Source organism: Balaenoptera acutorostrata, chromosome 13 (assembly GCF_949987535.1).
Source record: "Balaenoptera acutorostrata chromosome 13, mBalAcu1.1, whole genome shotgun sequence".
NCBI classification, from domain to species: Eukaryota; Metazoa; Chordata; class Mammalia; order Artiodactyla; family Balaenopteridae; genus Balaenoptera; species Balaenoptera acutorostrata.
In genome coordinates this window covers 61,480,040-61,494,237 of record NC_080076.1, presented here as the reverse complement: position 1 = coordinate 61,494,237, position 14,198 = coordinate 61,480,040, and the positions used below count along the sequence as shown (strand labels likewise).

The 14,198-nt window shown below is 39.4% G+C and overlaps 1 protein-coding gene across 1 annotated transcript in view; it reads right to left on the bottom strand.

Moving 5' to 3' along the window:
* The window catches only part of PTPRM (protein tyrosine phosphatase receptor type M), a 763,379-nt gene that overhangs the window by 478,490 nt on the left and 270,691 nt on the right, over positions 1–14,198 (bottom strand). The window contains exon 3 of the mRNA XM_057526667.1: positions 4,563–4,834. Within this exon, the coding sequence (XP_057382650.1) occupies positions 4,563–4,834 (272 nt within the window). The remainder of the gene's footprint in view (positions 1–4,562; positions 4,835–14,198) is intronic.

Below are 14,198 nucleotides of genomic sequence, written 5' to 3'. Positions count from 1 at the left end.
GCCAAGGGTGGAAATAGGATTGGTAGGTATTTTCCTTCCTCTCCACCTGTTGATACAATGTATTTTTCTCATGCCAACTGGGAACATCATTCAAGTCTTACATGGTGATTTTAAGGTCTATCTCAGCATTTGGGAAATTTCCTGCTGACATCTCTCTTGTATCATCTACTGAGTGCCATTTATCTAATAGTTTATGTTACTTTTAGGGTAATGACTTCACTATGTTTACTGCCCAGCAGATAAAGGGGAGAAAAGAGGGAAGTACAACCTTAACTATGCCTGTAAAATGTGAAAGACTGAGGCTTGGTTAGACTCCTTGGGAATTAAATGAACAAATGCATTTTCAGTGGATCCAGATGCTTAACAAACTTTGATCACCAGGTTCTTAAACATTTAGCAACACTGGTTTAAAGAATCTCTGCAAATCCACCTTTAAACCCAGAGTATGAAACTATCAATCACCCAGTGAACCAAAAAGCTATAATGAGAACTACATTCTAGTTGAACATGGTAAAGCAGGTACTGCTCAGCAATGTGAGAGGTCACAGTGAGGAGCAGGAGAGTTTGGGGGTGAGGGTCAGAGGCTCACAATTGGGAAGGCAAAATATTTTATTCAAAAGAGCCCAAGAAAGAAAGAATTCACTGACAATGACAATGGTCTGATATACAGGATCACCTTATTTTCAATATACAGTTGACCCTTGAACAATATGGGCTTGAACTCTGTGGGTCTACTTATATGTGGATTTTTCAATAAATACATTGGAAAATTTTTGGAGATTTGCAACAATTTGAAAAAACTCGCCAACTGCATGGCCCAGATATATCGAAAAAATTGAGAAAAAGGTATGTCATGAATGCATGAAATACATGTCGATACTAGTCTCATCTTACACAGGCATAAGGTGGGTGATATTTAATATAAAATTAATAACATCTTATAGGTTTATAGGTTATAACAGTTTGTTTTCTTATTGTTTTATAACTTTGCTTTCAAAGAATTTCATTACCTGACACCTCTCTCTCTAGTGATTGAAGAAACTATCAGCCTACCATCAACAGGTAGGTGTTTTTATTAATGTAACAATGTTTCCAATACTGTATTATGAATATGACATAATACTGTATGCCATAAAAATCTGATAACAATTCATTCATTGGTATATAGGCTAGGCTACGAAGAAGCAACTGTATGGATTGTGTGAGGTGACCGTAAATCAAACACATTGCTGCTTCTTCGTTATCGATGCATGAATTGTTACAACTGTAAATAAACATGAGTTTACTTTTCACATTATCTTTTCATTATTGTTATCTCGTGTTAGTAATACGTATAACATCTATGGTGTTTGTTTCATATAAGACACTGTTGATGTAGGTACTGACAGGTGATTCATCTTATAAACAGATGATGTAAAGTTAATGTATCAATAAATACAGTACAGTACCATAAATGTATTTTCTCTTCCTTATGATTTTCTTAATAACATTTTCTCTTCTTTAGCTTATTTTACTGTAAGAATATAGTATATAATACACATAACACACAGAATATGTGCTAATTGACTTTTCATGTTATCGGTGAGGCTTCTGGTCAACGGTGAGCTATCAGTGGTTAGGTCTGGGCGGAGTCAAAAGTTACACATGGATTTTCAACTGTGTGTGTGTTGGGGGTCAGCACCCTTAAGCGCCACACTATTCAAGGGCCAACTGTAGTTTGATAATTCCTTTTAAAGGCCGATCTCCTGAGACTGTTGATAAATTAAATCATTCCTTTAGTTCTGACTGTCTGAGCCAGGTGTGTTCAAGGCTATTATGGGCTGAGTGCTGTGTCCCCTTCAAATTCATATGTTGAAGCCCCAACGCCCACGGTGATGGAATTGGGAGATGGAGCATCAGAGAGGTGATTATGCTTAGCTGAGGCAATGAGGGTGGAGCCCCCGTAATGGGATTAGTGCCCTTATAAGAAGAGGAAGAGAGACCAGGGCTCTCTCTGCTGCACACATGGGGAGGTCATCTGAGCACACAACAAGAAGACCAGAAGGGGCCTCCATAAGCCAGGAAGGGGGCCCTTAACAAGAACGGAATCTGAGGGCCCCTTATTTTGGACTTCTCAGCCTCCAGAGCTGAGAAATAAAGGTTTGTTGTTTAAGCCACCCAGACTGTAGGCTTTTGTTTTTCTTTTTGACACAGCAGCTCAAGCTGACTAAGACAAAGGCAAAACAAAAATTTAAGATCTGGATTGTAGCCAGTGTCAAAACTAAATGAATGCACCAGGCTCTGGCAGCTGTGGAGTCCCACAAGGGCTCACTCCTAGAGGTTTTGGGTGGGCATTGCTAAGGGGAAAGAGAAGAAGATCAGGGCAAAGTTGAGCAGGACAGACCTTCTGATCTTGTCTAGATGCCTGGAGACCAAGGAAGAGTCCAGTGCAGGTTCCAGAGGGGAACTAGCTAGGCCTTCTCTACTGTGGGAAGGTCCCCTCCAAAAGAAGTTTCTAAAAACACTCAGCCTCTTAGCCTAGTCCATCATACACAGCCTTATGAAGCCTGCCTTAGCCAAACCCACTTCCCTTGCTTCCATTTTAATCCTACAAAAGAAGAAACTTTGTCCCAAAGGCCATATTTTTGAATTATACCCTGATTGGTTATCAATATATTTATAAAAAAGAAGGATATTCAGTAAGTAGGGCATTTTCCCTCTGCAAGAAAAACTACTTTTTAACTCTTTTTTTCTGTTTTATACATAAAAACAGCACATGTACATTGGGGAAAATTTAGAATATGACAGATGACAGAAAGAAAAAATTCAAGTCACTAGCTGGGGAGATACTACTTCTTAATATATTTATTTCACCATATAGTTTAATTATATATGTATAATATATATAATTAATACATAGTAATATTATATGTATTTGTATATAATTAATTCATATTAATATTATTAATATATCAATACATATTAATATTATTAATGCATATTAATGTATAATTAATACATATTAGTACATATATTTAATTTAAAATTGAATTTAACATACTGCTTTACGATTTTATACAGTTGTATCCACTTAAGAAAATAAGCTGAGATACATCATGAAATGATCTTTCATAACATTATTGTTAACGGTTGCAAAATGAATTTTTGTAGTGAGGTAGCATAGATGAACTCATCCTCTATTGTAAGAAATGTAATACCGCTCCTGGTGTTTCATTATTATAAATACACTGCCGTCAATATCCTTGTAGCTAACTGTTTGCTACCACTTTTCATTATTTCCTTAGGATGAACTCCTAACAGTAGATTGCTAAAATTAGACTTATTTAAATATTTAACACTTTTAAAATGTATTGCCCAAGTGCACTCTAAAAGGATTTTAACAATTTACATGTGTGCTAACAGAGCTTTTACTACCCCTTCATTTCCATTTAAGAGACGTTTAAATACCAGAAATTGTTGCAGGTACGAGGGCACAAAGATAAAACAAGCACAGAATTTACAGCCCATTTATTCCCATGATCAAATCCAGGGATAGAGGAACTGGGATTGATAAATCTTCCCTAATAAACACCAAGCCTGCAGAGTGGGTTCCCGGGCGCTGATCATGCTGCTCAGATGACAAGCAGCCCTTGAGAAGACTCAGTCTTTCCTCCCTGGGTCTAGCCAAGCACCTCAATTAACCATGAGAGGTGATCTTGGATACATGTTCCCGTTGGCCTCCGAGTGAGCCAAAGGAATTAAGAAAGAGAAAAGCAAAATACTGCAATTCTCTTAATGCATCCTCTTAGCTTGAAATTAATTGAGTTCTTAATGTGAAGTTATTTTCAAAGAGGCTGTGGGCAAAAGGAGAAAGCACACAGAACGCCACCGTCACTAATTTCCCACCTTTGACGCCAAGTCGGGATGCTCTTGGGGCACAGGCCCTCTCCGAGAGGACGGACAGACCAGCGGGACCTCCTTGGTACCACTTTCTAACCGCTTCTGGCCTGCACCCTTCATTTCCTTTCAGTGCCCACTCCAGGTGGGCAATGTGGTCCCAACAGAACATCCCACAGAGCAGCTCCTCCATGACAAGGACTCGGTCTACATGCCATTTTCTTCCCACTGCTGATGGGGTGGGAGCAGGGCCCTGCATCTCACCAGCTGACCTCCACTCGGGCTCACTTCCTAATGACCCATGACTCCTGAGATCCACTCATGGAAGAAGAGGCTTTTTCTTCTACCATCAAGTGCTCTGTCCCCCTGGGCCAGATGTGGCTACTTAACATAGAAAGTAAAACATCCTTGCAGACAGCATTTCCTGCCCTGCTGCAGGGGGCTGCTTTTATCTTCTTAACTAGATATATACGTAAACAAGTTTGAATGGTGCATTTTACTCATTTCTCAAGGTAGTGTACAAAGCCTCAATACACTCCCTATCCACGAGCATAAGCTTTCCTCACCTTGGTCTAAAAATACCAACACTTCTAATACATTCTCTGATTAGACTAATATAAAACTGATTTATAGTTTCAGAAGTTAGAGGATGCATCAAAACAGGAAATGAAAAATAAAGGGCATACCTGATAAAAGTTAGGCCAGAAAGTACTGATGGCCAGCTCTGCCCTGTTCCATGTACGGTTTGGGTCTCCAGATATATTCCAAATAGGGTTCCCCAAAGGCCCGTTATTGACCTTCACGTAGACATTGAGTAACCCGGGAGCAGAATTACTCTTGCTGGATACAAAGTAGTGAAAATCAATGCAGTGGGTGTCATTTTCTTTGAGCTGAGGTAAGAGGAGGTGGGCTCTCTGTCCCTCAGATCTCCCAGACGTGTTCACCAACATGAAGGAGCCTGCGAAAAGAAAATCAAAGGACGGTCACAACCGGAAACACTACTTCCTGCTCATATCTGAAAAGTCACCGTCATTTCCATGGGTCGACACTGCAGTTCCACACATCTGACCTTGGCTTTGAAAGTCCCACCTCTTTCACACCTTTTCATCCCCAAAGTGCTCTCAAGGTCAGTGGGGATGGCAAATTCCCTTGATGTCACTGCAATTAGTTTCCTAAATAATAGGTATATGCATGGTTTGCAGATCTGCACTGGTCGATCTGGTGGTCACTAGCCACATGGAATTTTTTTTTAATTAATTAAAATTCTATAATATTGAGTCATATTTTAGATTCCACGTATAAGTGATATCACATGGTATTTGTCTTTGTCTTTCTCACTTACTTCACTTCGTATGATAATCTCTAGGTCCATCCATGTAGCTTCAAATGCCATTATTTTGTTCTTTTTTATGCCTGAGTAATATTCCATTGTGTGAGTGTGTGTGTGTGTTGTGTGTGTGTGTATATATATAAAATATATTATTATATATACATCACATCTTCTTTATTCATCTGTCAACGGACATTTAGGTTGTTTCCATGTCTTGGCTATTGTGAATAGTGCTACTATGAACATAGGGGTGCATGTAGTTTTTGAATTATAGTTTTGTCCAAATATATGCCCAGGAGTGGAATTGCTGGAGCATATGGAGGAGGGATGGACTGGGAACTTGGGGTTGGTAGATGAAAATTATTACATATGGAATGGATAACAACAAGGTCCTACTATATAGCACAGGGAACTATATTCAAAATCCTGGGATAAACCATCATGGAAAATAATATGAAAAAGAATATACATATGGATAACTGAGCCACTTTGCTGTATAGCAGAAATTAACACAACACTGTAAATCAACTAGACATCAATAAAAAAAAAAGATGAATTTAAAAAAAATTCAGCACCTGGATAAAAAAAAAAGTTTTGTAATATTGAAAGTGTAGGTCCTCAGCCCCAGGAACCACATTTCAAGCACTCAATAGCCACATGGGGCCAGTTGCTACCATACTGGGCTGCACAGATATTGAACTTTTCCATCATCTCTAAACAACACTATTCTACAATGGTACCACCACTGAGTAATCACAGACACTCTGAGATTCTCATATAACCTAGAGAAAGGGAACAGATTGTTCTGGTTGGTGGAATCTTAGAAAATTGGCCCGATGATGCTCCTTGTCATCAATATAACATGATTTTCTTGCAGCTCAGCACCCATCCCCCCTCTACTGTCACAACTGGCTTCTCCTTGACTAGGGGTGTTCTCATAATGGGGGGATGGCGGAGTTTATCCATCAATGGTTGTGCCCATGGGGGACAGTCGTTCACAGAAGTCTCTGTGAGCTCCTTGTTTTCAACTGTTCATCCAGGGCACTAACCCACCCATGAGTGCTGAAGAGTTTCCAGATGGATTCAAGCTTCCCAGATACCCTGACCTTGGGAAAGGTCACTTGGACCTTCCCCATGCCTAAGATCGCCAGAAATAGCAACTAAAATAAATATATGAATTTTATATATCACATAAAGAAAGGTAAATCAAAATGTTCTAAGATGAACGGGAAAACAGGTCATTACAAGCCTTCTTTAGCAGAGAGGAAAAAATGTATGGAAATTCTGAGGGGGAAGTACAACTAAATTTGGAAAATAAATATAAAAAAAAATACTACTCAGGGTGGTTGGACTCATGGTTTCTACGGCACGAAGAGACTATTACCCTCAGTTGAGTATTCCTTTAAAAACGTCCCTCATTGTGAACCATAATTTTCAAGGAGGTGTGTGTATGCTCGTTTGTGGGTATATATATTTTAGTAAACACCCACACATCTCTATAAAGATACATACACAATCTTAGAAAAAGTGTGGAAATTTTCTCTCATCTACAAGCTGTGATTTCCTAAACAGCAAAATGAGAAGACTACTTTTCCCAGGAAATTATTAGGAGGACTAAATAAAAACCAGGAATGTAGATATATCCTTTATAAATTAATAGACTATTGTTAAGGGATGAATATTACAAAATGTTTGCTTCTGGCTATTACCTCTCAGGGCCCCTTCATGAGATCAGCTAGTGTTAATGCCATGTAAGGAAAATAGGAACTGAGTCACAGAGAGATGAGGACGCATCTTATCCAGGCTTTAGGATGAGTCAGTGGTGAAATCAGAACTTGGAGCCTCTGGGTTTCCAGCCCATTACTCATCCTGCTACACTCCAATAACTCCACACTTCTTCATGCGCCATTTGAGCACATATGGAGAAAACAAACCCCTTCGTGACAGTGAAGGAAAATTATGGGAGCTATCTGAAAATACAGCAATTTTTCAAGAGACGAATGTTACGCACCTGGAAATATGAAAGTCAAGCCACAAGGGAAGGGTTATTGTGGAACATGTATTTCAGTAATAAGGAAGAACTGCAAATGTGATTTAAGAAAGAGTTGGGGACAGAGAGAGGGATTATGTGACAAGAGAATATCACTGCAGTGATTTGGGTTAGCTAGGCTCCACAAAATGTGAAAAAAAAAGCTCTTCAAAATACACAGGGTCGACCAACCCCATCACAAATTGAAAGAGGGCAGTTGGTGTTTATAACATGAGTTAAAAATTATACTTTGTCGCTCTTAGTAAAATATAAGTGTATTTATTCCACATTCAATCATTTGGGGCTCTGGCATCTGCAACATAGTTGCAATGTAGAATATGCCCTGATGGGGCTAAGGCATGAGTCGGCCTTGAAGCCAACTCTGAATCACCAAAAGTTTTAGTATTGTCACTCTGCCAAGAATATTACTTCTTGGAGTGTTTCCATCACTTAAACTTGGGCGACCAGAGATGGTAAATATGGCAATATGCATAGGAGAGCAAAAGTAGGTTTCCTGCATCCTGGAAAGTCTAGTTTGGATGACTGGATGAAGAGTCTCTTTTCACACGTTGGTATAAACCGGGTAACATCCTACCATAGTTGTTTGGGAAATCACTGGGTTTCCCTAAAATACTATTTTCCCCAACTACACAGCCTATCCTTCAATATTTACTCATTAAGCTTCATTCTAGGACAAAATACTAATTTTTATCTTGAGGTCAAGGTGCAACTCAGGTATTTTAATTTGCAAACACTCAAATGATCCTGATTTTTATACCTTCTCCTTTTTTTCCCCCTTTTGAACCAGAATACAGTCTATCCTGTTACAAGGCATGTTGCTGCAATGCAGATTAGCTAACAGGATTAGCAAATAGGGGAGTGACATCCATATAACACTAGAGTCCCTTCGGACCATGTGCAATTTTTTGCAGGACATTAATGTTGTAGAGCAATCAAGGCAAATTTTCTCTCCAGTAAAGGGCTACGTGATGGCCTTTCGACAAAGGTGAAACTCCTACAGAAGGGCCTTCGCTTAGGGTCAAAAGTAGCAAGAAGTTTAGTGGCTCTACAGAGCCATACCTCTTCCTGCTCTGTGAGGCTGTCTGGGAAACTGCAAGACCAGATGAAGAAGCTGTGAAGCTTCTGCTCCCCTCCTGAGTTTAGAGAGGAAAGCACGCTGATTGATGGAGATGATGAACCCGGATCATATATTTCAGCTGGCAGAGAGTGGTCTCTATCAGAAGGGAGTGACTGACTCCGAGGCCCCCTCTGGTGAGAAGGAGGATGTGGAAGCCCTCAGGCACAGGGCGAAGGATGGACTCACAGGGATTCTAAGTGCCAGGCGGAAGTTAATGAGGCCAGGGTTTTTATTAGGGCTGTGACTGTTTCGTTGGTTCTCTGGCTACAAAGCTGTGTAGATTTTGAATAGTCAGCTCCATTCTTCTTACAAGATCTAGCATTTTCGGTGCATGGTTTTGTGCAATAGTCAAAGGGTTTCCAAGGACAGGTGTGTGGCGCTGGTCGAAACACCTGCTCTACCTGAACCATCTTCCTACCTCACTGGTTCTGCCCTCTGGAAGCAGCTCCATCTAGACTGTCCCCTTGGTCACAGGCAAAGGCCCTGCCTCTAAACAGTCCAGAAAGCAATGAGCAGCTCATCAACACACAGTATTCTTTTTACTGAGGTACAGCTGCTGTACAATATTATATAAGTTACAGGTGTACAATAGAGTGATTCACAACTTTTAAAGGTTATACTCCATTTATAGTTATTGTAAAATATTAGCTCTATTCCCTGTATTGTACAATATATCCTTGTAGCTTATTTTATACCTTATAGTTTGTATCTCTTAATTCCGTCCCCTCCTTTCACTTCCCCCTTTCCCCCTCCCCCCAGTAATCACCAGTTTATTTTCTGTATCTGTGAGTCTGCTTCTTTTTTGTTATATTCACTAGTCTGTTGTATTTTTTAGATTCCACATATAAGTGACATCAACAGTATTTGTCTTTCTCTAATGCACACTATAATTTAGAGAAAAAGTCTCTCTTTACTGAGCACCTGTTCCCTGGGGTACAGTCCCCTGAGAAGTGTCGCTCAGCTGGTATTTCTGTGTAGCTTCACAATGAATGATTAATGCATATACAGGCATTTAGGACAGTGTTTGCCATATAGCACAGGTTCAAAAATTATTGGTGATTATCATTATGATTACTATGTTGCTTCATACCTCCTAATCCCTGCTTCTCTAAATTATCTGTAATTCTTCAGCATTTAGCTCTATATATTTATTTCTGCCTGCCTGTCCACAACCCTCCTGGGTCCTATCCTTTTTCACCTAAAATGGTAATGTTTAAGTTCCCTTTCTTTATGGGAGAGGAACATTAGTACTGAAGCTTTACAAAACCTTCAACTCGATCCATCTTGCCCCTACATTTAAGCTTTGGGAAGGAGATCTTTACTTCTGTGTGTGGTCATGAGGACTTATCACATGGTTTGAAGTACAGAAGATGATATTTCAGCCGGCACTCATACTTCCTGGCAGTGCTGCACTACTGTCCTATGCTGAATGTACAGAAGAAAGTGTGAACATTTATGTTTAGCATCGTCTAGCAACTTGGAATCCTGGGGTAAATTTCCAGTTGTTGTCTAAAGGGATAGCAGGTGAGATGCCTTTTAATTGTTCGAATTTATCACCTACCTACTATGGAAGGAAAGTCAACATCATAGCTGATGTTTAAAGAATTAAAAGCATTTCTATTCAATTCTAGACTATTACGTCTGCTTTGTTAAATGTCCCTGTATGGCTGAATATTTAACTTTCACCTCCTAGTTCAATGTTTGGACTGTGAGGAAATGCATTTCCAAAGAGTAATCGGGTCCCTCTTTTTGATACATCCTTACCTCAGTTTTTTTCCCTACAAAAAATACTCCAACTGGGCAAATAAATAAAAGAAATCAGAATTCAAATTAACATTGAAATTCTATTTCTGTTCAGATAATAAACACCCTTAAGTCACCTAGTACAGAAGCGGAGAGAATATAACATTGCAGGTAAATGGAAAGATCTGCACGGAATGGAGTTGGCTTCAAAAGGGGCCGTCTCTACAGGCAGACTTGGAAGGTCTTTAAGAATCATTATTTGGTTTCTCTGAAAAGGAGAACTCTGTTATGAGAACATGTGATGTTCGTATTCTTGAATCTTTGGGTGAATTAAATGAGCTTAATCATATCCATTGGCAAATGCATTTGATGAGGCCATCTCCCATCACTGCTGGTGATGGCGGCAATAACGACATATAATTAGCTATTCCTTCTACCCCATCATTAAAATTTGCATTGGTGTTAGAGCCTCCAGATTTTTAAAGGCTGAGGAAACTGCAAGAATTCTCCTCCAGCATTTGAGAAACTTTGTGCACACAACAAATGCAGCAGGAAGAGAGAATTGTGTGTGTTATTCAGTACCTTTGCTGACAGAGAAGCAGCATTTTATGAAGTTTAAAACCATTACAAGTTTCACTATTTAAGCCTCTTAGTTTCAGTAAAAGCACACAGATCATTGGCTCTTCTCTCCCTTTGGCGGTTTTGTCTTCATTTTCCCCTCTACCGCCATGCCTTCAAATCGGCGGACTTAAGATCCAAAAGCTACATAAAAAGTTTATAAGTTCCATCTTTGCTAGCATATATCCAGAATCTGGGTTACAGGGCCATCCATTCTCCCTCTGACCCATTAGATACGCCGGTTGTAACAATTCAGTTATCTAGAGCAGTGCCTCTGAAACCACTGATGATGAAGGACAAAAGTTTTGTAATTTTCTGCTGCAGCTCAGATCGAGTTTATGTAAAATACAATGAACATGGATTTCTAGAAAAAAGGAAATAAAAAGACATGCAAAATGCAAGCCCAAATTTGTTAGCTTAAATAAACATAAAATTACTCTGTTAAATTCCTATAAAAATTTCTAGAGACTTGCCCTCAATTTCTATAGCAGTCCTGGACCAGGAAAAATGTGGGGACCAGCTCTGACCTGCAGAGCCCACTGAGTGGCATGCACTTAAAGTTACAATGGCTTAGCACCCCGGGTGCTCAAGAGGCATGTTTTCTAGACAGTGGAAGAAGACGACGGAGACAGAAAAACTGAAAGAAAGGAATGGAAAAAAATTCTCTGGCTTCTTAAGCCAGAGATAACGGTCATCAAGTTAAGCCCTTTGACTATGACAGAAAGTGGTACAAGAAAATGAAAAGGAAGAGTGGGACGCAAGTGGACACACAGAGAAGAGACAGACTCAACTATGGTGAATCGAATTGAAAAAGAACCGGTTTCAAGGCAAGGAGAAAAGAAGAGAGCTGGTGGGCAAGGCACACGGAGGTCACCATATACCTGGGCTGTTCTTAAGGAATAGAGAATGCAGGGAAGTAAGATGTGCAGTTAGTGCTCAGGCCAACTCATTAAATTCTCCCAACAGTAAAGACTGGAAGAAACGCAAAGAAGTCCTTAACTCACCAAAGTGGCCCACTGACAGCATCTGATAGAGCTGGGGCGACTTTGAATTTTTTACATTCAAGCTCCGGAGGTAACGCCCCAAAAACAATATTTCTCAAACATTTTCACCGTAACTCATTGTATCAAACAGACAGCATGCTGCAAGGCAGCATACGTGTGTGCAAACACACAGACACACACATATTCGGACAAAACTCTCATGAAAAAAATGCATCACTATGTTTCTTACCATGTGTGTCTGTGCATTATACTCACATTTCCTATTCTACCCTATTTCATCTTGCAACATAAATAAGTCAATGAACGTTGGATATGACCCACAACTGATTTCATAGCCCAAGACCGCTTTAAGGCCGCACTTTAAGGCCCCCCAGTACCCCCAAATTAAGAAGATCTAACCTGTGCTCTGCCTCTTCAGTGAGAAAGCTTTTTCTTTTCAATTTGTAATTTTAAATTTGATCTTAACCCTCAAATATCAAAATACCAAAATACTATATCCCTCCTCCTGCTCCCTCAGCCAGTATAACGATGGTCCTAAAGACAATGTCTTTTCTGATGAGAAACCTTGTGAAATAGGGAAGATGAAGACTGTGGAGAAATAAATGAACTCGGGAACAAAGCTCCAAGGGAACAAAACCTCTGCGGGGAGGTGCCGCCAGCACTTTAAAAGCACTTATTAGCACCCATTCCAGCCTGATGAAACCTCCTTCTCCACGGCCACAGTCCTGTTCTGCAGACCAGGCATCAGGCATCCTTCCTTTTTCGAAGGGCCTTTTCTGCGCCCCTTTCGAAAATGTCACCCGAGCACGAATATGAAATACGTATTTCGCAACCACTAGAGAAGAAAACTTTTAATAAAAAAAATTCTCTCTTCATCCAGATGCCCTCTGTCCCTTTCTATTTTTCCCCTCTCTCTTCTTGCCTTCCTTGTGGATTCTCAATAATTACTGAGCTAGAAGAACATCTGTTAGTTGCAATGATTTTTGCCATGTTCCTAAAACTCTGGTGAAAATACAGTAAGATGGCAAAGAAGCAACACCATCCCACAGGGAAGCTCAAGCTATACTCTCCAACTGCACGATCTCTTCCCTCCTGAAGAGTCCAGTACGTGCTCTCAGCAGGAGGGAAGCTGGGGACTCATGTGGCCCGGCCTTCTTGCATGTCATACTGGCTAGTAAAAGGCACTCTGTGCTTCCCAAGGGAATTCCGCATCAATCTAGGTGCTATAAAATTAATAATAAGCATAGTTCAACTATTTACAATAGCCCGGACATGGAAGCAACCTAAATGTCCATTGACAGATGAATGGATAAAGAAGATGTGGTATATATCAATATATAAAATGGAATATTACTCAACCATAAAAAAGCATGGAATAATGCCATTTGCAGCAATAGGGATGGACCTAGAGATGATCATACTAAGTGAAGTAAATCAGACAGAGAAAGACAAATATCACGGTATCACTTATATGTGGAATCTAAAAAAAAAAAATGATACAAATGAACTTACTTACAAAACAGAAATAGACTCACAGACATAGAAAACAAACTTATGGTTACTAAAGGGTAAAGGGGGAGAGGGACAAATTAGGATTAACAGATACACACTCCTATATATAAAATAGATAATCAATAAGGACCTACTGTATAGCCTGGGGAACTACATTCAACATCTTATAATAACCTACAATAGAAAAGAATCTGAAAAAGAATACATATATATATGTATAACTGAATCACTTTGCTGTATACCTGAGACATTATAAATCAACTATATGTCAACAAAAAAATAATTTTAAAAAATAATAAGCATAGCTCACACCTAAAATGCGTATAAAATACTTGCTTCAGAACATTTAAATTAAATGTCTCAAAGATAATGCAATTGTTAATTTAGTGATTCATAGGATAACTGAATGGGTATTTTTATTCTTTATTACTCATAGAAATACTGAGGTGATCAAAAGATATTAATTTGCCTTAACTAGTCATTTTTAGCCATGGCAGGACTCATCTGATACATTATGTACTGAGCATTTTGAGAACTACAAACAACAAAACTTGGACCGATTCTTCCAGCAAGAACCTCACAGCTAAGCTGTCTATCGTATTAGAAATATTTTGAATTGAGCACAGAAACAAAAACAATTTACAGATTAACAAATCAGATCTATTAAGGTCACCAACATTTACATAACTGCAGCCTGAAGTGGCTGTAAAATGTGTGGGTTTACAACCTAGAACCGTCAACCAGAAACTCTTAAAAAAAAAAAAGAGTTTTGAGACACAGTTATCATATGAGAGACAAAGCAGGAAGGAAGAGGTTTCTGGAAAACAGAAGAAACCCTGGGGGTTCCATTGAGAGAAGTAATGTCTCTCCTTCCATAAGAAAAGTGATGCTTTAAGGAGAACTCACTTGTATTCTAGTGTGTCATCTAGACAAACCACTTTAATGACT